This window comes from Struthio camelus, chromosome 3 (assembly GCF_040807025.1).
Source record: "Struthio camelus isolate bStrCam1 chromosome 3, bStrCam1.hap1, whole genome shotgun sequence".
Taxonomy (NCBI): Eukaryota; Metazoa; Chordata; class Aves; order Struthioniformes; family Struthionidae; genus Struthio; species Struthio camelus.
This window is the reverse complement of record NC_090944.1, coordinates 111,195,155-111,223,116: the sequence shown is the minus strand read 5'-3', so window position 1 is coordinate 111,223,116 and position 27,962 is coordinate 111,195,155. Positions and strand designations below refer to the sequence as shown.

At 38.0% G+C, this 27,962-nt stretch overlaps 1 protein-coding gene across 1 annotated transcript in view; it reads left to right on the top strand.

The window, feature by feature from the left end:
• The window catches only part of LOC138066838 (uncharacterized), a 216,296-nt gene that overhangs the window by 174,647 nt on the left and 13,687 nt on the right, over positions 1-27,962 (top strand). The window contains exons 6-7 of the mRNA XM_068939683.1: positions 5,831-5,981; positions 8,436-8,538. Coding sequence (XP_068795784.1) covers positions 5,831-5,981; positions 8,436-8,538 — 254 coding nt within the window. The remainder of the gene's footprint in view (positions 1-5,830; positions 5,982-8,435; positions 8,539-27,962) is intronic.

Sequence of the window (27,962 nt, the reverse complement as noted above, 5' to 3'; positions counted from 1 at the left end):
TGTGCTAGCCTTTTCTGGCTACATTATGCACATCCTCACCCCACAGTGAAGTTCCTTATTCTTTTGGGCGAGCACTATGGAAAACTCATTACCACAAATCTTAGGCGAACTTTCCCAAAATGGTAGCGGTGCCATTATACTACCAGGCATGGGAATTTAGTTGAATGGTCTCCTAAAGAAATCAATAATCAGATCATTTCAAAAGAACCATTCAACAAAACCTTGGATAAAATGACAGATTACTTACAACGTTGGTTTAAAGCATTTATGCTTATAATTAAGAATAACAGACAAAGAGCATTAAGTAAAGGAGAGTAAACATCCAGCCAGTCATTAAAAGAACGGAATTTTTCTAATCCTCTTACAAAGATGCTGTTTTGGGTCAAAGTCCCTCTCTGCATAAAGCAGTCACACCACATTTTTAAAGTCAATGAAGAGCTGAGAGCCATAGTCCAGACCCTCAAAAGTACTTTAAACAGACAACTCCCACTGAGAGACAAGCATCTGAATAAATCTGGGGACTTGGGCCCATGAGATGAATAAAGAGGGTTTAGTTCACACCACTTTGCATAGTAAATAATTACGTAGCCAAATTAATTTGATATACCAGAATTGTACTAATGCTTTATTGGCTGGAAGTTTCCAAATTCTGTATCACACATGTTTAATCTCAGGGTTAAGAAACTCTGAAAAGAGTTTTTTTATTAGGTTAAACTGACAGGTTTTATTTCATACAGAGCCACATTTATAGACAACATCTGGTCTTTACATTTCTTCCCCTTTTTGTTCACCAATGATTGTTTGTTCCTGGGAAAGAGGGCACATGCTTATTTATATCTGCCTCACAAGTAACTGTTTGAATCTGCAAAATAAAGTCAAATTTATGTTTTTATTTCGTAGGTACCTATGAATCCCAGTCAAGCCTTATGGTCTGCTTGTGCTATTCCAACCATTAGTAAATACTCTTAATTGCATTTGCCTTCCTTTGAGAGGAGTTTTCCTGAGTCCTTTTGACCCCTCATAGAACCTGTGAGCCAGTAAGGTCCGGTAGACGCTCCTTCAATACTAAGCTCAAATCTTATCCAATTAGGCCCCCTTGTAAGACATTGCTTAATGGGTTGGAAGGACCCTGAAATTTGCTTCTAGCCTATCAATCCCAGTAAAAACTCCCTAAGCTGCATAATTAACTTGGCAACTTTTTCCACACTTGCCTTCATGTCACTTTGTTGGGAGACTTCTCTGTCTGAAATGTCTTCATCACCACGCTTATCCCTCACTTCTAAAGTGAGTAGTCTCTTCTTCTGCACGGCCTATTAACTTCACTCTACCAGCCAGTATAATAAAGCAACAGAGCAGGTGGCATTGGATCTCTTGTTTTCAGTGTCTCCTGTTTTTGATGGTGCAAATGTAGCATATATGAACAGTAAGGTCCAAATACTCATGTTTCTAAGCTATGTACAACACACATAACTAGGAAGTGGAATCACATGCCCTTCTGAGAAAGGCTCCTGATGAGGCTCTTAAGCTGTTTAAGAATATGCTGGCTGGTGGTGCTTTTCCTCCTTGTGTATAGGTAGTTAAGCAGACTTATTCTTGCTTCAGAGAAGGGGCTCAGAAGTCTGCAGAGGACTCCATTTTCAAAACTGTTCTTTCATTATACCAATGTTTTAGGCACAGTCTTAGCCTCTGGTATTCAGAGGTGATGTGAATCTGCAGCCTAGGGTTCAACATCCCTGTTTAGCTATGGACATTTAAAAATGGAAGTAACTGAAGTTAGAGGGCAGTTTCCAAATTCTGAAAGTCAATTGCCCAAGATCATCTCCACTGCAAAGAACAATTCAGAAGACCCCTCTTCACAGAATCACAGAATCACAGAATGGTTGAGGTTGGAAGGGACCTCTGGAGATCATCTAGTTCAACCTCCCTGCTCAAGTAGCGTCCTCTAGAGCACTTTTTGCTCAGCACTAATTGCTCAGAACTCTTAAAAATATTGACAAATCTAGCAATGTTTAGCACATGCTCATCATCATTACGTATCTTGATTTTCTTGTTTCATGAGTTTAACTCTCAGATTTATGAAGGTCAGTTTTAAATTTCCCTCCTTGGAGATGCTAATAAATTTTAAAGGATAATCTGAGGATGGTTTATTTTTAAAGGTCTGTAATTCTCACATTAAAATGTTCTATTCAGGGTGAAGGGGGGAAAAAAACTCCTAAAGTCCCTGAATTGCCTGAATTAAGACTATAATACTTGGTGAATCTTTGGTAATGCTGCTCTGTGAAAGCATCTGGAGTCTCAAGGAATTACTGGACTGATTTGAGATTCATCAGAAATGTCCCTGTAGCTCAAGCATAGTTTGTACTGCACGAGTCTTTAAACATCATACTATCTAATTACACAAACTATTGAGTATTCTAAAAACCACAGAGCACACCCATTCTTATCACTTGATCTTGGCAGGCAGTAGGGAAAAAAAAAAAGTCTTCACTTTGGTAATCTGGATCTCTAAACTCAGCCATTGATTGGAAGTCTAAATTTTACCAGGCATTGGAATTAAAACCACAAGCACATAGAAGCCAGGTTTCTCTAAAATAAGTAGACCTGCCAGAAAGATATGAAGTGAAAGACTAGGTTGGAAACACATGCTGCTCCTTGGTTTTGCTGTTTTTTCCTGTCTTTTTCCAGGGCACACAACACAGATTGTTTAGATCATGCATATATAATACATGTTAACTTTATAGTTCTGTATGAAAAAGTTAGTGCAGTATTATGGGAATATTCTTGCACAATTTTCATCATTGCCAGTACAGATCAAAACATTAATTTCTTTTAGTTTTGAAGTAATAAGTCCAATGTGTATATGACATACTGGTCCTCCATCTAACCTCAACACGTGCATTTGGTTGTCATATGTTAGAAATGCTGCTTTGTGACTAGAGTTTCATGAAGGGCAAAGTCTAAGTTTCTGAGAAGACTACACAGTGCAGTTCACCAAGTCTTTGTTACTTGTTTATTCAAATTCACATAAGAAATGTAAAATGATTTAGCTCCTAATGCTTTCAGATACTCTTACCAATCAACAGATTTGGTGTAAGTTTCTAGGACACTCATAGAATCTTATCACGTCCATCGCTTTATATATTAGGTCTTGATTTGGTCCCTGATTTCAGAGAGAAGTTTCTAGGCCAGTACTGAAAATACTAGTTCAAGCAATAGAGGCTATGAGTTTAGACCTTGAAGGCCTTGTTTAATATTCTCAGAAAAACCTAATCAGACCTACTATGTTGCCAAGGCCATCACATTAATTCCTGGATATTTGCAGAATAGATGGGGAGAAAATGAAGGAGTTGCTCTGGATTTGGGGACTTACCCTATGTTCAGTCAAGTGCAAAACAGAATTGAAAAAAAAAGGAATTATATCTGTACAAATCCCTCTCCCCACAGAAAAATTCACACCTACACATTGTCTAGCGAGTGTCAAGTAGATCTCTGTTCCAGCGTTACAGCTTTGTTCACCCATGGGCTGTTTATCACATTTTTCAGTTTGTTTCCCTTTATAATGTTTCCTGCTGAAAGGCCATCATTACGGGCCTGACCTGACTACTGGAGTTATGAAGAAGAGAAAAGTTACGCTAATGGAGAATAGCTAATCACAAAGAGTTTATTCTCCTGTCCAAACCATCAGCTGAGAGGGACCTGCTATCAGCAGTAACTGAGCCTTGAATTGCACGTTTTCAGTGCTGCAGGCGGGAGATGGTCTTGAGTTACAAAGCTAAGTCTCACATCAATTAAAGTCTGTGTGCACAGCAGCTGCATTCAGAAAGGTGGAGGAGATTTAATCTTCACCTTTCACCTTGGGTCAAAATACAAGGTTACCAAGACAGACTGTTATTAAAAATGGATTGTTTCTGCCAACTTAATGTTAGGAGTTTGCAGTTATTAGTAAAGCACTTTATTACTTGCTCCCTTTGTTAAGTAAACTTGCAGTTAAATAGCAAGGAAGTAATAAAACAGTTGAAAGGAACAAATAAATATTTATGCTAGACTTTCACAGTCTGTACCAGTTTTATTCCTTCTTCTTGATAAACAATTAGAGAATTATTCTCTACTACATCTTATTGGTGAGTAGGTGAATTATATTGGTTTAGTATAAAGAGAGATTTCCAAGATTGAACCCTAAATGTGAACCTAGCATGAATGGAGATGCATAGAGTGGAAGGAAGATTTTTATTAGTAAGAAGATTTAAGAAATAAACCTTATATGAGGCACTAGCTTCCTAGCTGCATCTCAGAAATCCTGTATTCAAATTCAGCTCTGTGTGTATCTTTGCACTGTTTTTCAGAGGAACCTGAATAAAGCCTTAAGGGGAACAAATTATTGATCTTTGTTCCCATGCTGCACTAAAGATAAACAAGGTGTGATTGATCATGTGGGTATCTCACTGCCTTTTAGATTTGGTCTGTGCTTTGAATTGAGGCCAAACATCTTTGCATTCAAATAACCAAAACCCAATAGCCATACCCTTTGTGTCTGTCTGCATCTAAAAGAATAAATTGCCCCAAAAAGACAGTACAGATATTTTCTGTGTTTTTATACAGCCTATTTTTCAAAGTTTTATGGAGCAATATTTAACTGCAAGAATATATGTGCACTTTAAAGATAGGGTCAAAAATCTGGATTTTGTATAGGTAAAAGTCTGCCATTACCAAAGTCAATGGAATCTTTGTCATCGGCTTGGAAAGGTATGAATGAACTGCCTGTGAACAAGGGAAACTCTTACTGTCATTAATTTACAGAAATTTTGTCGTTCCAGTTTTACATCATTAACCTCAGGTAGAGTAAAGCTGTCATAACAGAACAGAAAAAGCAAGCTATGCTGGTAGCAACTCTTACTCTTTAAGGACAATATTTGGAAAGACAGCGCAGCCAAGAAGGTTGAATTTAGGGAAGGAATTTTCGTCTTCTGAAACAGAAGTCAAATACACAATTTGCTGTGTCTATACTGGGTTCAGTGGCACTCACACTGGGAGTGTGCCCCTTTGAAAAACTAACTCAGAGTATGCGTTAGTCCTCTGTACAAAGATTGTATATTTTATGACGTGTGCATTGTTTGAGTTATAACTGAATATGACTTTTTAATATATTCCAGATATATTAAGCAACAGCTGAAGAAGTATGTGGAGCTTATTCTAGTTTTTATTTTAAAACACATGTACTTTATTTATCATGTGGAAACTGTACAGTCATCATAGAAATTACACTTTGACATTTAGCTTTTTTATTCAAAAACAGTACTTTTATTAAAATTATAGCAGCATTTTTACTTAATTTTCCCTTTAAACATTTAGTGTTTAAATTAGTCTATTTAGTGTTGGAATGGTATTGTGTGAAATTGATCATCACTTGCCCATTAAAAAAGATTCTATACAATCGCTCCAGGACTGGAATAAGCCATAGACAGCTTAAATCTAGGGCATCATGTGATGACTTTTATTCAAAAAGACAAAAGTCTTCTTACGGTAAAAAAAGGCTAAAAATATGAACCAAATGCAACAGTAAAAGTGTCTTCCTGAGTCTGCTGAGAGCCTGAAATAGTACCTGAGAGAGGTGTGAACTAATTTCCATTCCATCCAATTCAATGGAAGAATTCCTTTATAAAAGCCCTAGCAAAAGATTTTGTCTTCAGAAGGGTCATGTAACCTAATACGTGAAGAGTCCAAGGGAAAAATACGAGTGCATGTTTACAGGCATTGCTGTGTCTTTGGGAGAAAGGAAGCTGCACCGAGGGAAAAAGATAACCTATAATACTATTCTTATTTCTTTCGAAAGCCAGGAGGCCCAAAGACTCTTGTTGCAGGCGAGGAGTGGCATAGAAGAGGTGTCATGCTGGGCCACAGAAGATGTGATTTCATGCTGTTCAAGAACCCGCTGCAGCCTTCAGGTGTCTTCGGCACTTCTGAATCAAAAGTTCAAGCCAAAGGTATGCGAGATAAAAGGTCTAGTTTTAGCCTGTGTTGCTGTCACAGATTTCCTAACAGCAACTAAAAAGTTTTTATTTTACTTTGGGATGGTGTGGAAGAACACATTTTCACAGAATTCAAAAAGTGAGATAGCAAGGTTTTTAAATATTGAGTAAAATATTTATGGAGTAAAAATACTATTAAAAAACCTGAAGGTTTTTAGAGCTCTATATGTATCATTTGTTAATTAAAAGTCACCATGTAGTTTTTGTGGCTGATGTCAACTCTCCACAAGCTTTCTAAACCAGCTGTTTATGTAACGAGAGGGAAAAAGTATTTGTACTTACCTTATAACAGTCTCTCTACAGTAGTCTGCAAAGAAAAGCTTTGAAAATCTAGTGCAGAGAGAAGGGGAAAAAAAAGGAAAAATAAGAAGGAAGGAGGGAAAGGGCAAAGGAAAGGGAAACAGAAATGGACACAGAAAGGAAGGGAGAAATCACCTTGAAGATTAGAAACAAAACAAAAAAACAGTCATAGTTTCCCAAAACTCTCCTTTCTGCCTACTCAGCGCTGTTACACTCACCTTGTAAAACAGAGGAAGAAATCCAATCTTGAAGACACAGAAGTCTCAATTTTGGAACAAACTACACCCAGTAAGCCCTCCTGACCCCGTGGCTTTGGCACGGCTTTGCAGTGCACCTTTCTCCATATGCTTCCTTTTGGCTTCGCACAGGTACCAGGATCACTTGCATGGAACCCCGTATAGGACTGTTTCCAAGTCACCTGAAATAATATTGGCAGTGCAGTTTATAAAAACATCACTGTGTACCACCTTATTAAACACAGATGTTGCTCTTATGAGGGCCTTGTTATCTGGAGGTAAGGTCTTACCTTCATTTGCTTGGGTACCAGCATCTTACAAAGAGATCTCTGTTGTACTGCATTAATGCAGTGGTGGCAAAACTAGCTGCAGCTTCTGGTAGGGACTTTCTGTAGGGGCTCCACAGATTCAGGGCAGAGGTGTTCCTCCAGTCCTGACCTCAAGACAAGGGTCAGAAGGCCAGATTTTTTTTCTTTTTCCATAAGTATGTTAAGTGCCAGACTTTGGAAACTCTTAGCTAAGCTAATAGTGTTTTGAAAAGTTCACCACCAAAATCTAAAATACTTTATAAATAACATTTGAGAAGGCAACAATTGATATCTGTTAATTTATTAATTTAGGAAGCTAAGGATGTTGTAGAGAAGAACATCAGAACAGGTATCAGAAATGCAAGTAACAGACTTTTCTGAGTTTGAGTGGGATTTCTTTAGTATTACTTTGTTTTTAAGTGCCTTATCATCTGTGATTAATATGTGATTTGCTTCTGGACAGAAGCTGGATATAAACTGCAATAGTTTGACAGAATTTCTTCTTTTCATCACACATTTTTACTGAAATTTGCTGATTTTGAAGTGACTTCTACCAAGAAGAGTTTTCGTCTCTAGGAGAGAATTTCTGCCAAAAATCTCTATTCCTGGCAAAGGCTGACAGAGGTTTTGGTAGCCCTGTATTCAGATATCTTCCCTGGGCTCATGGAAATTTAATCACAAGCCTTTAGTCTGATTCAGACAGACAAGAGCTCTGACCACCAGGTTTTAAACTGGGACTGCATAGATCTCCCCTGAGTTTTTGTTTTTTACATAAACTTCAAAAGAACTTGTTTTTCATCCCAGCAGAGAACAGGAAAAGTTTTTGCTTGAAGGCTGAAAAAGTTTCATGGTACAGAAACACCATTTCTTATCCATATGTAATCCAGAATCGAGTTTGTCAGTGCAGTCTGAATTTTTTCTTTGATGTCTGAAAGAAAAAGGCAGCCCATGAAAGTGCTGCTGAGCTAAAAGAACATGAACAGGCTTAAAATACCACATTATGATAAGGAGTAAAATACTCCATTCTGCTATAGTATATCAGACAAAATCCAAGGCCCTGTGAGTTTAGCAGAAAGACTTGCACTGCGGTAGCAGGACAGTTTCAAAGTTTTGAAATTTGGTTTTACTTTGGATACTTATCTAAACCTTAACTGAATTTATTGAACGTCTAGTCTTGTTATCTGGTCTTTGATATTTTCTCTCCCCAGAAGTATGGCAGAAAGAATCACTTCTTGGCAAAGAATGTGCATATCCAGTGGTCACTTTTGCAGCATGGATTTCTTTGGAGAGACCTTTTAATTTGGTGAACTCCACAGGGCTAGCTTAGTTGATTTTTGCTTAGTAATAGATAGGCAGAGGGTCAAATAATGCTCTCCCCAAGTGCTACAGGAACTTGCATGAACCACATTCCCCTGAGCCACCTGCAATAGAGCTTTGAGGGCTCGCACCTTTTAAAAAATCGCTGAGGGCTCCATCAACTAACTGCACTGAGCATGCAGGGTCCTGGAGCATGAGCTAGTCTGCAGTTGTGTGCATGACCACCTTTTAACTTAGTTTTATCCTAGGACACACTCCATGGGTAGCAGCCTTGTACACTCTCCCTCCCTCATCACAGGAGCAACTGCACTGCTCAAATACGCCAGAGCGTTTGACACATTCCTTTGTCAGGTGAGTAAGCACATGCAATTTCATGTCAAGGAATTTGATAGTTTGAGAAGTATTTTAAGGAGTGGACTAGAGAAAAGCCCTATCACTCCTGCCTCTCCACAAGTCCTGATCAGCCAAGCAGGGGCCATGGAAGAGGAGGTGTGCTATTAGCACTGTGAAAGCCGGTATAATCAGGGCATTTTCAGGGCATGCTAACAAATTCTGGTAAGCCAAAATTCCTCCCTCCTCTAAACTTTGATTAACCCTGTAGGAAGGGACATATCAGTATGAGAAATAAGTTCTATCTATCTAGCATGAATCTCTTTCTGCCAGAAAACAAGGAAAGTACAGCACAATTATTAAAAAACTCATATGAACAAATACTGAACTTTCTTCTGGATCAGCAAGGAGCAGTGAGGCTGTGAGTGACCTAAGATGACTTAGCCGTTATCTGACTTTTACTCTGATTTTATTCATGGAAAACTTGTTTTCTTCTCTGTGCAGTACGAATAAGCAGTCACCTACAACATTAGGTGACTAATGAAATTCAAATGTACTGAGTTAATCACTGGAAAAGTGTTTCATCTGAAAACTCCATGGGGGATCACGTTTCAGAACACAAGTGTCCTTGTACAGTATGCATTTCCTCTTTGGTTCATAGGTTTGCTCATGCAGAGATTTGGAGTAATATTGAATTACTGCCTGAAGTCATGCCTGCCTATCTCTTTCATTAATTACCTTGCATGGCATTGGGACAGATTAACTGATAAATATATGAATCCCTGGTGTAGTAACCTTTACTGAGTACTTAGAATAACTGATAGGCATGTAATCTCAGAATCTGCAAAAACTTTTTTCCTTCTCACAGATTTCTACTATGCTCTTGCTATCTGAGTTGCCTTCCACCTGATTATATTGTGGTTACTAAACAATGGTACTAAACTGATAACTAGGAACGCTACAACAGAATGCAAATTTTCAGTCAAAAGAAAGATTGATAAAGCTTTTCGTAGAATGGATTTGTTTCTTTTTTTCTTTGTTAATATTAAAGATGGAAGAAGCTCCATAATGCCCTGTATAATCTTCTCTGGTCACCAGATGCTTCAGAGTAGGCTAACAAATGCAAATCAACCAACGAACCATTTTTCTATACTTTTTTATCTTTTGGAAAATGTCTCAGAAACTAGTCATTCTGGAAGGGTAATCGCACTATCTTAAAAAAAAAGGTTGTTGCAAATTATTTGGCCAGTGGAGCTCCTTTTTCGGTGTGCAAAGATTACTCATAGATTTGTTTTAATTTTTAAAATTTTTAATGTGACAGTACTTCAGATACCATTTCAGCATCTAGAGAGCTGGTGAATTCTGTGCTTTAGTTATTTATTGTTAGATTTTCTTGTTGCATAATCTAGCTAGTGATCTAGCTAGACAGTATTACTGAATAGAACCTTATGTTGCTTGAAATGTGTATTCCCAAAAACTTTGCTTTTAGTCATCACTGCCAGTCAAAAGAATTGGTTGACTATAGTCTGAGGAAACAAAATAAAAGCAGATATCAGTATTCTAAACCATGTATACACATTTCTCTGAACTGATGTTTTTGAGCACTCCTTTCTTAGGCCGTTGTGGTAATATATGTAATCAAATCTTATAATTTATGATAAGACCATCTTGTTTACCAGGAAATGATCTCAAGCGAACAAATCATTTCACTAATGCCTTTATATCAGGTCAGATGGTAACCATCCCCATTCACTGGATTAGATATGATTGGCTATCTATATCCGTTTATCAGTTCTTTGATAACCTTAACTCCCATACCCACAGCATCTTTGCTATTTTGTTGTTCTCACATATGCAGTGTCTTTTTTATAGTTTCCTTTGGTCTGTAAGTGAAAAGGTGGTTTCAAAATTATCAAGAAAGAATATAAAAGGCAGTTCAGATTATGCTAATGGAGGAAGAGGGAAACTGCAGAACATTTCATTCCTCTGGTAAAACTGTAGCTGAACAAGTCACAGTATTGCATCCAAATAGGTAATTATGCATATATAGATAAGGAACAGAAGATTTTAGGGCAATATTCATGGAAGGTGCTGAAAGAAGCTGAGTTGAAAGGATAGGATTTTTGAATGCGTTTGCTACTGATACATAAAAAATTGCTTTTGACTTCCCAGCCCTGACAGATTAGATCTAGTGCTATGGTTTCCCTCAATATTTCTCCCATTTTCCCACAAAATCAACTAGTGTTTTTCTGTTAATTCCATATAGTTTAGATAAAGCTTTAATAAGGTTGACTGTAAAGGGGAGGCACTACTTTGGTTAAAACATTGGTTTAAAACATTTGGTTAAAACATTTGGTTAGGCCCAGTATTAATAAACACATCTGGGAGATAGAAAGGTATACTGGAAGTGTAGGGTGAGCCAATTGCATCTGCAAAGCTTTGAATATGAGAGAGAACTATGAGGAGGGGAGAGCTATCACTCTTTTTGATTTATGAATCTTTTTTGACACTGATATGGAATTTCCTTCACTAGAAGATATTTATAAAATTACCACAGGACTATGTATGCCCATGAACTATGAGAGTAACACTGATAATCTGTAGTTTCTTAGGATGAGAGCTTGGGTTGCAGGCCCAAGTTAAAAGCAAGTCATTTTATAGCAACCTCTATCCTCTATCCTCTATCACTCCTATTGCTAGGCATATAATTTATGCCTATAGAAGTTCAGTCCCTGAGAGTATTTTTTTTTCCATCTGTTCAGCTTGAATGGAGAACGTTTGTTAAATGGTGTTTGGAGGGATGTTGGCAGTAAAATACATGCCCACCCTGATGTTAGACTAGTTAACTGGTCTGTCTAGGCACAAAGCTGATATTGTTAGGTGGCATAGAGCTTGAGCAGCTACAAATATGAGAGAGTACATTTTCTTCTTTTCTTAACAAAATTTAAGTATTTGTCATTGTTCTTTTAAAAAGAATTAAGATAAATAACTAAATACCCACTTAGAATAATTAAAAGTAGTCACAGTCCAGCTGTCAATTGTATAAAGTTAGATTAAGTTCAGTCATTGCAGTCCGATACTTTTACAGACTCGAGAAGCCGGAGCCATGTAAACATTGAAAGTAATTATGTTTCCTTCTCCCCTTCTTCTTCCTTTTTTCTTTTTTCTTCTTTCTAATGTTAGTTGTTACAGAAAAGAGTCAACTTGAGTTTCAGAGAGTCTGCCAAAAAGCCTCTGGCATTCCCTGGAGGATTGAATTTTACATTCTTTAGCAAACAATGTCTGTCTCCAGAAATGCAAGGGGAAAACACTATTTTTCTTTTTCTTCTGATATCAATGTCTAAGTCTAACAGAGCTCAGATTTTTTATTTTCAAGCCTGAGGAACATCTTGTGTTGATGTTAGTATGTGCCTTTTTAAGCTTCATTTGTTGTCTTTAAGCAGCTGTTAAAGCGTAAACAAGTTCTTTTTCTTTTCTGTGCTAAAAAAGGCTTTTAACTTATCCAAAAACTTCGCTGCTATTGTGCTTATTGGCCTATGCTAACAGCAATGAAAGAGCATTATTGAATGCAGCAAACGTTTGGTTTATTTCAAAGCCCTTCTAAACTATAAATCATCCACATTTCTTTTCAGCCTTCTCTTTTTCCTTACTAGTACAAAATAAACTCAAATCAGTAAGCTAGGAGATAGTAACAGAAGAAGAGTTTAGCTCTGATTTTTTTCAAGTATAACAAAGAAGGAATTTCATTTTTGTGATAGTGATTTACATGTATAACTCATGTATGAGCTAGACTTTTGAAAGTGATGTTGGATAGGCGTTTTAAAGGAGGCCTGATTTTTCAAAAAGCAGGAGGTGCACAACTTTGTTCCTTTTAAGGTAAATTGAGCTGAAATCTGACCTTTTGGATTATTTACATACAGGAAATATGCATATCTCCCTTTCCCCACATTACCCTACCTGTATATTTCCCTGACAGACCATGAAGACTTTTAAAAGTTAAAAAAGGAGGAAAAAAGTGATTTGAGACATTTTGAACACAAACTTTGCACATCCTTGAGAAGCCTGAATTTCAGAGGTCAGCCATGCAACAGAGAGGGAGGTGTGTGTGTGTGTGTGTAGAGACAGAGTGCAACAAGTGACTTCGAAACTGGAACTGTTTAGCATCTCCACCACTGGACACCCCCTCTCCAGCAAGATCACTACCACCAGATATGGTTAGATCAGTAAGACAACTCCTTAAACGTTTACAGGGTATAGAAATCTTGTAATCCTCTTCAGACATTCACAGAAAAACATCATAGCGAATAAACCACCATACTGCCAATTTATTCCTTTCCAGAAATTTCTATTTTTCACTTTGTTTCCTTTTATTTTCTTTAACTTGAATTCTGTCCGACATACAAATGACAAGTAATGGTACTTGCTTAAAAAGTCATGGTAAAACAACCCCAGGAGGCACAAACAGCTATATTTTAGCACTGAACTACAGTTTATGTATCCCCTTTAATTAGCAGCACCTAATGTGTGGATCAGGAGTACTCTGCCAACCTAAAGCCAGCACACGGCATGTTCAGCCTGTCATTATTTAAAACTGCCAAAGGACCAGGCAGAACTATGTGAAGGCAATGTGTGCCCCATCTGATAGGCAGTTTTTGGAAACACATAGCGTGTCTGGGTGCTTCCTCTCTGCCTAGTGATCTGCTAAGTAAACTCTTCTGTTTTACCTTGTGCAGGTTGCCACTTCCTCACTTGCCACTGCACTGCCTGAACACCTTCTGCAGGACTTCAGGCACTGCTGTTGTCCACCACAGCTTTGTCCTGCCCCAGCGCAGTTGAGTATCTGGTTTGGAATGAATGTTGGTGTTGACATACTTGCTTTATATTTATGTTGGAGAAATAGAAGGGTTAAAGAAATGTGCCTTGTGCTGGAGCGAAAGGCAGCTTGTTTATGAAACAAGCTCCCTGAAGAAGCTTTGTTTCCTGCAGATTGCCAAAAGGTGGTACGGAAAATGCATTACACCAGCTGCAAACTTCTTAGGAACTCCCAGCTTTTGAGAGGGAGCCTGTGTGTGTGTGTGTGTGTGATTGGGGTGTGTGTGTGTGTGTGTGTGCGCGCGCATGTGTGCACATGTGTGCATGTGCGTGTTTGGGAGTGGGAGGTGGAATAAAATCTGCTGGCAGGGTTTACTGCAGGAAAGGGGGAAAAAGAAACCACTGTAAGGCTTGAACGAGCCTCCCAAATCAAGGTGTGATTTGTCACAGGATCTGCCATTTGCTACTGAACTAACTTTTCTTTCTTTCAGTCACCTGAGATGTTTCCTGTGTTTAAATCTTCCTGGGTCCCTAAAAGTACCCTACAGGAAACCCTACAAGTTTCTACTCTTTTTTTAACTTACAGTATTTTGAGTGCGTATAACATATTTAGCAAGCATCAGGAGAGCATGAGAACATGCCCCAGTACAATACTGAGTTTGGAAGCTATCTTAAATATCAGGGACACAAGCAGACTTCTATAATTTTAACTAGAATGTTTTACAGCATCAGGGACACATGCTGAGTGATGACTTCTCTGTCTTAGAGTGGTGCTTTTTTTCACCTAGCAGGGTCTAGCTGATTTTGGAATTGTTTGCCACTCAAAGGTATAACAAATAATATAGTTCTGTAGTTTTGCCTGGAGTGCAAACTGTTACTGAGACAGATTACAAACAGCAAGAATGGCAAAGCATTTGCTCATTTGTAGATCTCATTTGAGTTAAGGGCAGGCCAAAGCTCCAAATACATTAAACATAAGGGAATCATTTGCGGTTTACTCATGGCACTAACATAAACGTTAAAACCTCCAGAACTGTGCAGCTGAAAGGCATGCTTATAGGCATCCTATAGGGGTTTTGTCCTACTGATTCTGTTTGCCATTTTGGAAATAGTTACAAGGAGCTGCCTTAGCAGATCCCCAACAAATCTGAGCAGAGGCGAGAGGTCCAGTCTGGGAGCGTGCACCAGGGTGACTCTTTGCCACCTGCGTTCTGACCTCATCGGATTTTCTAACCTCCGGACGGTGCTGCAGAAAACAGCTGGCTGAGTGATTTAATATACAATTTTCTCCCCTCTGAGCCTCCGTGGATTTCATTTCACAGTAGGGGGCACTGTGCTGTTGGAGTTTGTCATCCCGAGAAAAGCTGCATAAACTCTGGGTTTCTCAGAGACATAAAGATTCCAGGGCACTCTTCAAAGTTACAATTTTAGCTACAGTCTCTACGTTCATGCCTAATTAAGGTAGCTATATTTTACTTCAGTTCTTGCTTTGGTTTCTAATGGATTTTTTTCTACTCTTTCTTTCCTACACTGCTGTGCATTGTTAAATAGCTACAGTCTTCCATCCCAGATATGGCTATATTTTAGTGGTCAGCGAGTAGATTGCTATACTGAGTATTTAGTTAAATGCTTTGTGGATCTTTCTGTATGAAAAGACCTCCATTGAGACTAAGAGGATATTATTATTCATAATGTGGTGACTAGTTTCACACATGGCTGAAGCAAAATAAATCATCACTGTTTTTAACAAAACAGTGAGTAGACCTCTTGTTGACCACAGCATATTTGTGGTCAGCAAAGAAAGAGTCTTTTATAGCTATTAATATGCTGCCAAGGTGCTTTAGCTGAGATTTTTGCCCTAAGGGAGGTGGGCTTCCAGTACCACATATTCGTGTTTCTTTGCTAAGCCCATTTCCAGAGCCCTACCCGTACACAGTGATTTGATATAAGAACCCATTCCTAAAAACAGATACCAGTTATTGAAATCATTGATACAGATGAGTATTGCCCTCGTGCTGCATCCACTAAGAAGATGAACACTGCTCTCTTGATCGTTCAAAAAGTAATTTTTGGTCCTGAGCACTCATTCACAAAAGGACAGATATGTTAGCATTTCTGTTGTGCACACCAAGATGAAACCTGTTTACCAGTTAACCAGAGCATCACACTGATCCTCCAAGCATTTACGCTTCCAGTTGTGTGCAGTTAAACTAGAGTTCAAAAATTATTTTATAGTTGGTCTGTTTACTATACGGACTGGGTAATATTGTTTGGGAATATTGTCATGTTCTCATTTAGTGCCCCTACAATTCTGCAGGACTTCCTTGGAGAGACTTGGGACAGAACATAGCATTTCATTCAGCTGACAGTCCTGCTAAACAGACATTGATCGCAGCCAGCGCTGCTTCTTCAGTGCATCCTCTCATCACTTTACAGAAGTTAATGTGAACTTTTCAGCCTACGTATAGACATCTGCCCAACTGAAAGTCCCACCGGAAATTCTGAATGATTTTCCAGTCCAAAAGCAGGAAGTTTAAACACATCAATATGCTGTTTAAAGAGCGCAGAAGAAATGTAGTTTGTAATGGGAATGGCAAGAAGAAAAAATCTAGAGTAATATATAATGAGAAGAGTCACGGGTGGTATGAGAAGAAAGAAAGGAATATAAAATAGGAAAGCTATTCTACATAACGTATCATTATGTAAACCAAAAGCAGAACCCTTACTTTAAAGGCTTACATTTGACTTAAACATGTTTCTTGACATACCATATGTTTACAAAAGACCCTATTCTGATCTCATCCCAGTGTAAAAAGGAACAGCTCTACTGAACTCAGTGAAAGCTCAGTGAACTTGTGGGAGGGAAAACTTGGGGAAAATAAGAAACGGGGTCATCCTTACAAACTTATCTAAACCTTGCTGTAGCTCTCTAGATGAACTTTTAGAATTGCATATTTGCAAACATGAAAAATGCAAATAGTTTATTGAAGACATTTCCCAGCTTCTGGTGTATTTATAAATAAATTTGGATTACATTTGTAAGGCATACAGAGTGCGCTCTCTGTGTTTACACCACTGTCCAGATTGACATTTTCATGTAAAACAAATGGTTTCTGCCATCTCTAAACCACATTAAAAGCATCCGTTGTCTATGTTTTTAAAAGTTGAATTCTTTATGGCTGTTTGTCTTAAAGGTTTTCTTCAACCTGCCACATGCTGGAAGGGGGCTGAACTATGCATACATATAGAGGGGACTCTGTAACTGCAAAAATGCAATTTGTCAAGATTTACTATCTGCATCTGCGAACTGAGATCAAACTGATCATTTTCATTTGCAAGGGTAAGTTGCACTTAAAAAATGATTTTGGAGTAAAAACCCTGTGACGCAAACTACATCTGTGTAGACAGATCTAGGCAAACGTAAGCCTGCACTGCCTTCTGCCTATGCCCTGAGCTGGCCAGATATGATCCAGTTTCAGGAATACTATGACTGAATTATTATGAAGATGTATCCAGACAAGTGTACACTACCTCTTTTTAGGACAGTCATAACTTACAGAAAGCTTTGAACATTTTTTTTCTGGATAGATAAACATGGTAGACATACATTAGGTGCTCTAAAAAACTTCTTGCTAGATGTACTTCTTCCACCAGTAGGTATGTCCCCTGGTGCCCAGTCGTGATAGGTAATGTGGTTAATAGTGCTGAGAATTCTCTGGAGGAATAGAAACAGGGATTATCAGTTTGAAAAATGACCCAGTAATTCAGCTGCAGGATCTCAACAGACCTGATTTTCTGTCTGTGGCAAACACCCATGCTCTACAATTTGAGGTCCTTTTAAGACACTTGGCAAACTCACAAATAATTTTTATACATAAAGCCCAGAAAGTATTTTCCTAAATTTTCTTGGGATTCTGTCCATGCCTATATCCACTTTAATGTCCATGTTCTTATTCATCATCTTGGAGATTTTTCTTTCAAATTCTGGTGGTAAATAGAAGTATTAGAACGGTCTTGATTTGGTTGGTAATGGTTAATATCACACTTGTTGCTGAAATAGTTCTGTTGGTTGCTATGGATCAGAAATTATAAATGATAAGAAAAGAAAAGCAGGTGACATTTGATAATATTTTCCTGTGGGGAAAATTTCCTCCTCCTTGCTGTTTCAATACTACCTTCATGTAAATGTAATTAGCCATGCTATAAAAATGAGAAAATTTTATAGGTTACACTTTTTGCCTATAATCAGACACAAACACCAATTTGTGGCATTACCTGCCATGCTGCTATCTGCTTGCTTCTGTATTAAAATGGAAGCATTTTAGATAGCCCTGTTCCTCAGTCACCACCTGCAAAAGGAAGGTATTGCTTTTTAACTTCATGAATGTTCTCGGGGTAAGATATTCCTAATGGCTAAGTGTTAAAGTTCTGTAACAGCCCTATAAATGTTTAGCGGAATTTTACTTCTCTTTCATGCTCCAAAATATTAACATTTTAGAAATATGCATTAGTTCATTAGTTTTAGGGGAAAAACAGTAATGAAGGTCTCTGAGTTGTTATGACAGTTATGAAACTTGCTCACGATAACTGAAAGTGCCTTATGAGGGCTCTTTAGCTGAGCTAGGAAACTTGTGAAGTTTGCAAAACTCATTCCGTTTCATGGCAGTTGAGCTCCTCTCCCAGACAGCAGGGCTCTCTACGACAGTGATCCTGAACGTCACCTTCCTCCTCCTGCTGCTTCCCTGCCGAGTCTGAGCACACCATGTTGCCTTTGGCCTTAGGATGTGAAAAGCAATGTTGGCCACTGAGGCCATCTCATTTTATCAATAAAAGCAGGGTGAGAGGCCATGCTAGGATATAACAAACCTGACCTTTCTGTTTGTAAGTACCAGGCTGCTCAAGCTAGCCACAGATATTTTAGCTGGTATTTTTGTCTAGGCCAAGCTGTTCTTGAGAAGTAAAGCTTGTTTATGAAACCTCCACTAAAAGCAGGTGTTGCAGACATCCCATTAGTAACCTTTGACTTACCTTCCCCTTTGAAACTTTTCATCCCAAAGGACTGACATTTCAAAGCCCTTTTTTTTTTGTCCCTCCAAGTTTGCATATTGTAAACATTTTTCTTCTCTGCTCTGATGGAACAGAGCCAAAAATCTGCACAATGGGGGAACTAGATGTTAATGAGCAGAGATTGTGGGAAAATGTGTACCGGGCTGCCCTGCCTGACCTGCATGATAATGCTACATTTAGCACATTCTTTTCCATTGGTGTAGCAGGCCTTGAAATGGTAGCAAACAACGCATATTGTGAAGGTTTGTTTTAAAGAAAACTCCTTTCCTAGGAGAGTGGAAATAACAAATTATTTATTGTATACAGTTGGCAGACAGACAGCTGGCCCTGGAAGTATTTATGCACAAACAGTGGTGTGAAATTATATATTCTTCTGCATGTTTTCTGTAAAATTGCTTTTTGTGAAGGTTTAAATTACTTAAAACACAAGTGTTGCATATAGACTCATACTGAATCAAGGAAGCTTACAGCCACTCTATGGTATGTAGGGACTGATGAGAAAAAAAGGCTATTGGGTCTGTTAGGACAGAAAAATATTCTAGCATTTTGGCATCTTCTAAATAGATTTTTACTCTGGCTGTGCTCACAACCCCTTTTTAATGTGTTTATGTCACTGGAGTTCTGTTTGTACAAAATGCTTCTGAAAAATTAATTTTGGCTTCTCTGAGCCAAGATTCATTTAATCATGAAACAAAATTTATGTCTCGACCATATGAAAATCATTAGGGGCAAAAGGATTCTGAGAACATAAACAATACCATGTGACTTAGACACCCAATTGCACAGCTTGAACCTATCAAATGGTGAACATGTTAAAATACTAAAGGGAACCTTACAGTCAGCGTTTGGTGTGCAATGAATAGGGAGAAATTTGTTTGCACAAAACTTGTGACTAACAAAGAGGAGTACTGAAGGAATTCATAACAAAAGACTGATTGTAGATAATTTCTGAGCAACGAAAGGGATTTCTTGCAAACGTTTTGCCCAGCTATTTTTTTAATTATACTTTTATATGTCCAGCTTTGCTCTCTCAGCTAAGGAAACAATAATTCATGTAGTAAAAATTGCATACAAATGGGAACTGTTTACAAACGACATTCCAAATCCTCATCGGGAAATGCTCATTTCTTCATAGTCAAAGATTCCTAAAGAGCTTTTCTAAGGGGAAAGAGACTTCAACTCATTACCTTAAAAACAACACTCTTATCTCCACTGTGGAGTGGATATGGGCTCTGAGCCATATTTTGTAAAGGACAAAGCAAATACTTTTGTGTAACATCTGCTAGATAAGAGCAGCATTCCTTAGAATAGGTTTTCTGATGAAAGAGATGCCAAAGCCTTGATGCCAAAAGTACTTATATCCTAAAACAACTACTGTCTGTGCCAGTTCTGTTACATGCTTCCAAGTATGATTTCAAATCCAGCTAGCACCAAAAATACAGAGACTGTTAAAAATATACTTTGAGAATGCAAAAATCAACTTACATAAAGTAAAAGAAAGGAATGTACAAGTATAATTCAATTTTCAGGAATGTTAGAATGGTGTAATATGTCTATGTGATCAGCTGGCAAGCAGTCTCCAAGCTAATTATCTGGTGGATTACTTTTGTCCACAAATAATGCATTTGTGCCATAAGCAGTCTGTGACTGCTGTCACTGTACCCTCAGAGCACCTAAAAGGCTGGTAGCTGCAAAGTGAATTGTGAAGTCTTCATGCGGTGAGGGAGACATGTATGTATGCTCACGCTGTCACACCACTAGGAAGGCCTTGCTCCAACACACTGTATCCTAGCGTGCAAAAGCTGAGCACGGCATTGAGAAAGGAAAAACGGCAAAGGCAACTGAGTGAAAGTTTAGCATGTGCTCACAAAAACACATTGCTAGCACTAGGATAAAGCGTGTTGCAGAGACCTTCCTGGAGTGCAAGGGTCAGGCCAAAGCTGAGCCCTGGGTTCAGGAGAGTGCATGGATGACCCTGCTGTTTGTTCTGGGGAAATCTTAATGTTTCAGATGAGTATCTACTGCCAAGCTGAGTACTTTCAGTTCCCATTTATCACCCTCCTTCTTCCACATCCATCACTCAAGTTCTAGGTTTCCAATACCCCCTGCTGCTGAGTATAGCAACTACAGAATATCCCTGCATTGCCAAACACTTCTTTTGGATGATAATTCAGACCAAATCTTGACACACTTTTACAGCAAGCAACAACTCATTGACCTTGTCCAGGGAAGTCCCATACTCTGTCTTGACTGACCTTTGGCTTGCCTACGCTTCTCATGGAGCTGTACCTTTGTCATACATCCTTTCTTCTGTTTGTTTGTCTTCCTCTTCTTTCCACTTCTTTTTCTCTCATGGCCTGTGTTTTGGGAACTGTCCTGAGTGAAGGACTCAGGGAGTTTCACTGTAGCTGGAAGCAGGAAAGAAGGATTGTAGTGTATGTAGTGAAAGAAAGAAGGATAGGAAAAGTTACTTATTCTTTTCACCTCCTTCAGTTCCCACTGAATGCTGGCTATTGTGTGGTCAGGATTTTAATTCCTCAGCTGAAAAGCTGCAACTTATAGGCCATCACATTGCAGCTCATATATGATGATTATGCCCCCACAACTGATGAGCACTGTCAGCCCACTTCCCTGCTGGTGCCGGTGTTCTCTCGAGCCTTGCTTTCAATGCCCTGCAGAAAGTGTTTTTATCTTTCTTCTGTATTCCTGAATTGGTTCCTCCAGCTTCACTCTCCAGGAATTCTCATATACTGTATGTGAATGCTATAAGAGATTGCATCCAGCTTGGCTAATGCACATTAGGTTTGACTTTTGACAGTACTGCTAGCTTCCTCTTGAGAAAGTAGCATCAGTCAGACTAAGTGTTGTAGGGGCTGGACTAGGTCTGTTGAAAAATAGAAGGTATTCATCCTGCCCTGCTTTTCTACAAACCTTTACTCACAGTGCTCAAACTCCGATGAGTTAAGAATATTTTCAGTAGCAATGCCCCACCCACATCCGTACTCAAAATAGGGAGTATTAGGGGAGTAACAGGGTGTTATGTTATATCTTAGGATTTTTCTAAAATTTTCAAAGCTGCTTTAATAACTGTGATACTTATTCAAGAAAGGATCACTAGTAAGAAAAGCATTTAAGTGTAAGTTAAAGCATGATTCTGGATAGGAATTGACAAGCAAGTGTTTAAATGCTTTTTAAATCGGGTCTTTATAGAGATGATCTCACATCATCTTTTTATTTCTTGCTCTGCTGGTAATTGGTGTCATCTTAATGTTATTTGCAATAAATCCTTCTCAAGTATTTGTATGATCTATTACTGATAGCTTTCTACTTCTGGACTTTTAAAACAGTCTCCAAAACCTCTGTTTTGAGAATAGTACCAGTATTCCCATTTTACAAGTGATATTCTGAGTTACAGAGAGACTGCATAACTTTTCCACTCTGAAAAAAGAAAAACTGGGGTTCTGGAGTTCAGTGTTATCCCTTGAAGGATCAGGTCATCCTTACTTTCCTCATCACATGCTTCTTCCTGAAAATGAAGAAGATAATTTCTTCTGAGTCAGTGGTGCTTTACAGAGTGATTGCAGCTCCACTCTCCTGTTAAGAGTTTTGAGCTTTTGAAAATCCACTTGCTGCCAAAAGACTCTTCTCTTTCAAGATTTTTAGCTATGGATGGCGCCCTGTTTAAATTCTTGTCCAGCTGTACTTTAAAATATCTCTTAATTGATAAATTCATTATCTCCTTCAGTTAAGCACTCCATATTGCAATGCAGTTTTAGTAAATCCAGTTTTGCAGTAGACTTATTAGCTTGCCAAATCAGTTGTGTTGTGTTGTCATATTTGGTAGCTATGCTTCTGTATATTTATAACTGTCTGGCATCATTTTGACCCAGTTTGGTGAGGTGTTGTCAATCATTGTTGCAAGACACAAGAAATAATACTAGAAAATAGGATCTAGCCATTTTTAATCTAACAAAACAGCTCTGTTGTTGATCTCGTCTGGCTGTCTAACAGATGGGCTAGTGTCCCATGAGAAGACAGCCACTTCCTTGCATAATAAACAAAGATGGTGAAGTTGTCTGCAAACCATTAGTGTATTGTAAAGTTAGATGCAATGTCTTGATAGCATCAGAATGGATTGCTCAAGCACATTTCTTTGACGTTCTGTCATAAGTCACATACAAGACAGCATTAAAACAGAATTAAAACTTTAAAAGGCTGCCAACTGTTTAACTGTTTCCAACAGAAGTACACCAGTAAAAATATCCTCCATTTTCTAAATATTGATGACCAATTATCTGATAGTAAAGAATAGAGTATGTCTACCTTTTATTTTGATGGAGACGAGATTATTCAGCCCATGTGAAACATTCCCAAGAGGTAGTGGAGATTGCCTTCTCATTTTTCCCTTTTACATAATTAGTAGATGTTAGTTCCAGCACTGCTTTTGCTTGAAGTACAGACTGGTTATTGTGTATGGAAGCTTAAGAAGTTCACGGCTGGTCACTATGTTACAACTGACTTTTTTATGGAACACCCGAAAAAAAATATGGTAAGGCCCACAGAAATCAATGGGATTTCTTAAGGAGGGTATTTTCCCTTAAATACAAACTACAACATATATAAAAAATATATATCTGTGTACAGCTGGTCATTTTTTGCAAGAAGTACCACTGATGTAGAAATACCTGACAAGCATTGTCATTTTCAGAACAAAGAATTTTTTTGTAGTGAATCAAGTTTTCCACCTCTTAAAAAAGCGTTACATATGATGTTCAAATATTAAACTACAAATTATTATTTCTTTCTGGGTCTACTAGCAAAAAACATTTATGTATAGTTCTCAAACTTTTTTTTAACCAGCTACCTATGGCAGTTTTGGCACGGTATCTTTAAAAAAATGAAAGGAAAAGAAGGAAAAAAGTGATAACCAAATTCCAGATGTAGAACGCTATTAAACCAGTAGAACATGGCGATGCTATTTACTTTGCAGCTCTGACAGTTCTTAAGACCTTCACACTGAAATTCCACGTTTAAGTTAGAGACGGAAATAAATCCAGTCCTCTGAGGAAAAAAAAAAAAAAAAGAAAATCTGATCTGGATAAATTGAGGTGAAGATCCCTTTTTATCCATCTTAAAACTAAGTATGATTTAAGGCTAGAATGAAAGCCTTCCACATGTGCAATTGCTCAAGTCATTTAAGGAACTACTGTAAATTGAAGCACTAACAAAATACAAATAAAATTACAAATAATGCTGCAGACTGTTTCTGTTTGACCTTTATCATAGTTTTACCAGTATTTCTGTTTCTAGAATTAATTGTCAATGGAGAAAATTTCAGGAAAAGTTGATCCAAAATACTGAAATTAGTGTAAGCCCCACTTTACATTGTCTTATCTTCTCTGGTTTAGAGTGACTGAAATGGGTCTAATATGTCAAAAATGGTGGAAATTAGAGGACAGATTTTTGCCAAAGATCAGTCATGTCTGAGTTTTTACACTCAGAATATATGAGTGAATGTGCAATATGTTGTATAGTAGAACATTGCACATTTCCTGAAGTGACTTGAATTTTTGGATTGGTAGTTGTGTCCTTAGAGTATTCTTTCCATCAGGCCTCCTCCCTTTAGTTCCCAGAAAAAAAGTAAAAATTTTACCTCATTGTCTAGATGGCATAAAATTCTACAAATTTTCTAAAAGTACAAATCTTGAAAATGCAACTTTACTTATTTACTGCATGTAACTAAATTAGCATTTTGTTTCACCCCATATATGTCTTTCTATTTCATTCTGAAGATATAAGCAGCAAGTTACTAAACCACCATAAGCCAGATACAGTGTTTAAGTGGTTATTGTTAACTAGTGAGTTCAAATCACCCAGCTGTGCTGCAAGAAACCTCAACTTAACCTGATAGAATAAGGATACTTTTCTTAGCACTTCTGAGGTAATATGACAATTATCAGAAAGCTTATTTTAAAAGATCCTCCAAATGATTACCTGTTTTTATTGATTCTTCTGTCTATCTTTACTCGTCATTCTTAGGAAATGAAATGAAACCCACCTCTCCCATAAAGTTTATAAAGAAATTGTAAAAGTAATAATCCCACGCTTATAAACAGCAAACCATATCATTGGTAACAAGTGTCTTATTTCATTTGTTCATTCTTTATTACACAAAATTTGAGTACTTAGAAAGGACAACAGGACAGCTCTGTGGAATATAAAACAGAGCAGGGGGCTTGAGGCAGAGTTTTTGACACTTTGAAGCAGATTTCCAGTGTATTTAAAACACTACAAAGAATAGTAACTGTTTCTTAATCCTCTCTTTGAATAAGATAATGAAGTTTCAAAGGCTGTGACACTTTTGAAACTGTAATTAAGCTAAGCTCCTTTAACTTTGCATCATATTAATTCTGTGCAATCATCTGCAGCCAATGATTAAAGAAAAAACTGGATCAAGATTCATGCTTCTAGTTTTAGTTTAGGACATTGATTCTTAACCAAGCAAATCCTGAACATTCTTTTCCCACATTCATTTCTGCTAGGAAGTTTTATGAAAAGCACAGGCAGCACAGTGAATCAACTCCTTTGAGCTGGGCTTTTAAAGTCCTGGAAAAAGTGGAAAAGAACAAACATGTTTAGGCTGTTCTATTTGTAATGAAGGTCATTGCACTGCTTTTTGTAGCTGTTATTTCCTTCAGTAAGTTTGTAAGCCTGCTTGGATAGACTGGAAAAAAAAATAGAGCTAGAACACACAGATTTTTTTTTAATTAGGTAATGAAACAACAGTCAAATAGGGTGAGTACTTTTAAAATAATATAATTTCAGCATCTTTTACATATCATTCTGAATAATAATTCTTACTATCAGAACATCTTATAACGTACCCCTTCACGATCCTCAACCATAGAGTTTGCATCAACCTTAAGTGTTGCCAAGTTACATTGCTTAAATGTTTACTCTGCATATTGGTTTCAGTACTAAACTTTTTCCTTTTGTCCTTTGTTATTTCTTGTCTCTTATGCCAGAGGAAAATGATAATCTCCATCACTGAATGAAAAAAACCCAGAGGTCCTACTGATGTGATTAAAATATCGAATTAAAAGATCTGGTGGAAATGACAGAGGAGAAAAGCAAGGAAGGGAAAATAAATCACAAAATCAGTGAAGGAAATAGTTTTGCATTAATTGTTAGAATGCAGCCAAAGTCCATGAAATCTATGTTTTTCAATTTCTGAACAAATACAGTTGTCAGATACCGTGATCCCCTGTGTATTAAGAGTTACATCGGAGATCTGTTCAATTTCTAGACTTCTACAGCTTATGGCCTGGCACATTGGGTAGTGAGAGCGATACTCCATGCTGCAGCCAATGACCTCAGACCACAGTGCTGGGTGCGGTTTGAGAATCTGGTTATCAGAAAATGCTAACAAAAGTGGGAGTTATGGCTCACTGACTCCACTCCCTTGCTATAGCAGACAACGGCGTCAATGTAATCCTGTTTGTAAACACAATTTGCTTCATCTTAACCCAGATGGCTTCTTGCCTGCACTGCCCTGCTGGAAGGGCACTCCAGAAGCTCACTGCTATCTCAGTTGGGAATTCTTTCTCCTGGTTCTAAGTCACACCCATGGTTGTACCAGCTCCTTATGCTGCTTAGCATACTAATTAAGCTCATTCAAGCCCCTCTTGGCCTACATTTTCTAGTCTGAATTTACCTTTCTTGGATATTGGTTAGGAGAATTTATACGCACAGCCTGAGGGGAATTCTTACCAGGGCACTGAGCAATAGTTTTAGTAATTCCCTTTTCTACCTGTCCTGCAGCCTCTTGAGGTCTCATTTGCCTGTTTAAGTGCTGATTGTGACCAAATAAAGTCCTATGGTCATTCTCCTCCTTTGTCACTTAAACCGTGGTCTCTGAGCTTGTAACAGAAATTCAGTTTTTTCCCTTGTTGTGTATGGAGTTGCATTCTGTGCAGCTGAATCCTGTTAAGATTATCCCTGTGCAATACACCTATCTTCCTCAGCGTGGGCAAGGCTTCCCAGCTTGACATGACCAGTAAGTTTCATTAGCACATTTCTATTGCTTGTTACCGAGATCGTTAATGAAAGTATTAAAATCTGTTCCAGATTTTAAGGTGCTCATCTCGTAACATTTCAGTCTTTCAGGTCTCCTTTTGCCGTGATCATTTGTGATTCAATTTCTTTGCATATTGAAGTTCTGGTACTCATATCTGTCTTTTCTGTATTAAACTAATTTTTTCTTTTGGTACCAGATCTAGTGGTTTCCTGAAAACCAGATAATTTCCTTCTTCATTTAGACAATGAAGTATTTTATCAAGTAGTGCTGAAGAGGTAGTATGTCACATCTACCTTTGGCACATCTGAACCTTTGGCACATGTTTTATCCTGTTTTCCTTTTATCTTTAATAGTCTTTATTTTGACCTTATTTCTTCCTCCCAAGTTAATGTGTATTATTGCGTAATAGCCCAAGGCAGGACCTGCAATTGCTGAAATTACTCTTTTCCCATTCTGAAATATAGGGACTAGGTTTGCTGTGCTCCTGTCATGTAGTACTGATACACTAGATGTAGTAAAAGACGTTCACCATTTTTGTATGAAGGTTGCTTGGTGCCCCTCAACTTGCATGCATTTAACTCTGAGCTTTTCTTCCGTTTCTGTACTAACATCCATATTAATTACCTTTTTTTGTGCTATTGTTCAACATCATTAGAAAATGAGTTACTCTCAATAGCAATAAAAAGAACTTTGTGAGTAATTTCCTTTGGGAATATCATAATTAAAATCTATGTTTCATTAGGTTCTCAAGTGTTGTGTTAGCTCCAGACAAAGAGAGGATTTTCATAGGCACAGATAGGATTCAGACATCAGGTATTTCTCTTTTCTTTGCCTTTCAGCTTTAGAAAACCTTCCCGTGAAAGTGTACATGATTTCTGACCTATTGTTTCTCAGGAGGTGGGGAGTAATATAAGGAGCAGCTACCTCTGACTTTTTTCACACCTGCCAGCTTCCTAGCACCTCTGGCCTTTTTCTTCAGGGCTTTCATAATCAGAGCTGTGTGAAGTTTCACATGTAAAATGAAACTGGAGGATTCTAGCATCTAATCAGGTCAAAGGGTAAATTCCTCCTGTATGCAACATGTTGCCCTAGGCTGAATTATAGCCCTGTAAACTGGAATTGTTAGATCCTTAACTTTAAAATATTAACTTTTTTTTTTTTTTTGAATAGATGGAGAATCACCACATCACACAACTGGCAATTTTATATCATCACTGACATCTTTTGCTCACACCTTGCAACCTGAATTACAGGATATGTTTCTATGCTGTGTTGCAATGTCTCTTTGGTGTTCTGACTGCACGAGGACAGGTGGACGACACAGAGTGTCACATAGCCTTGACCCAACAGGCCAGCTGCTAAGGTAAAGCAGCGTAGCTACCAATTTGCACGCTCTGAGGATTGGACCCAAAAAGCGACAATCTCACTCAGGGATTAGTTGTATAATCTGCAAGTTGCAGCCACCAGTTTAAAATGGAATGCGTATGCT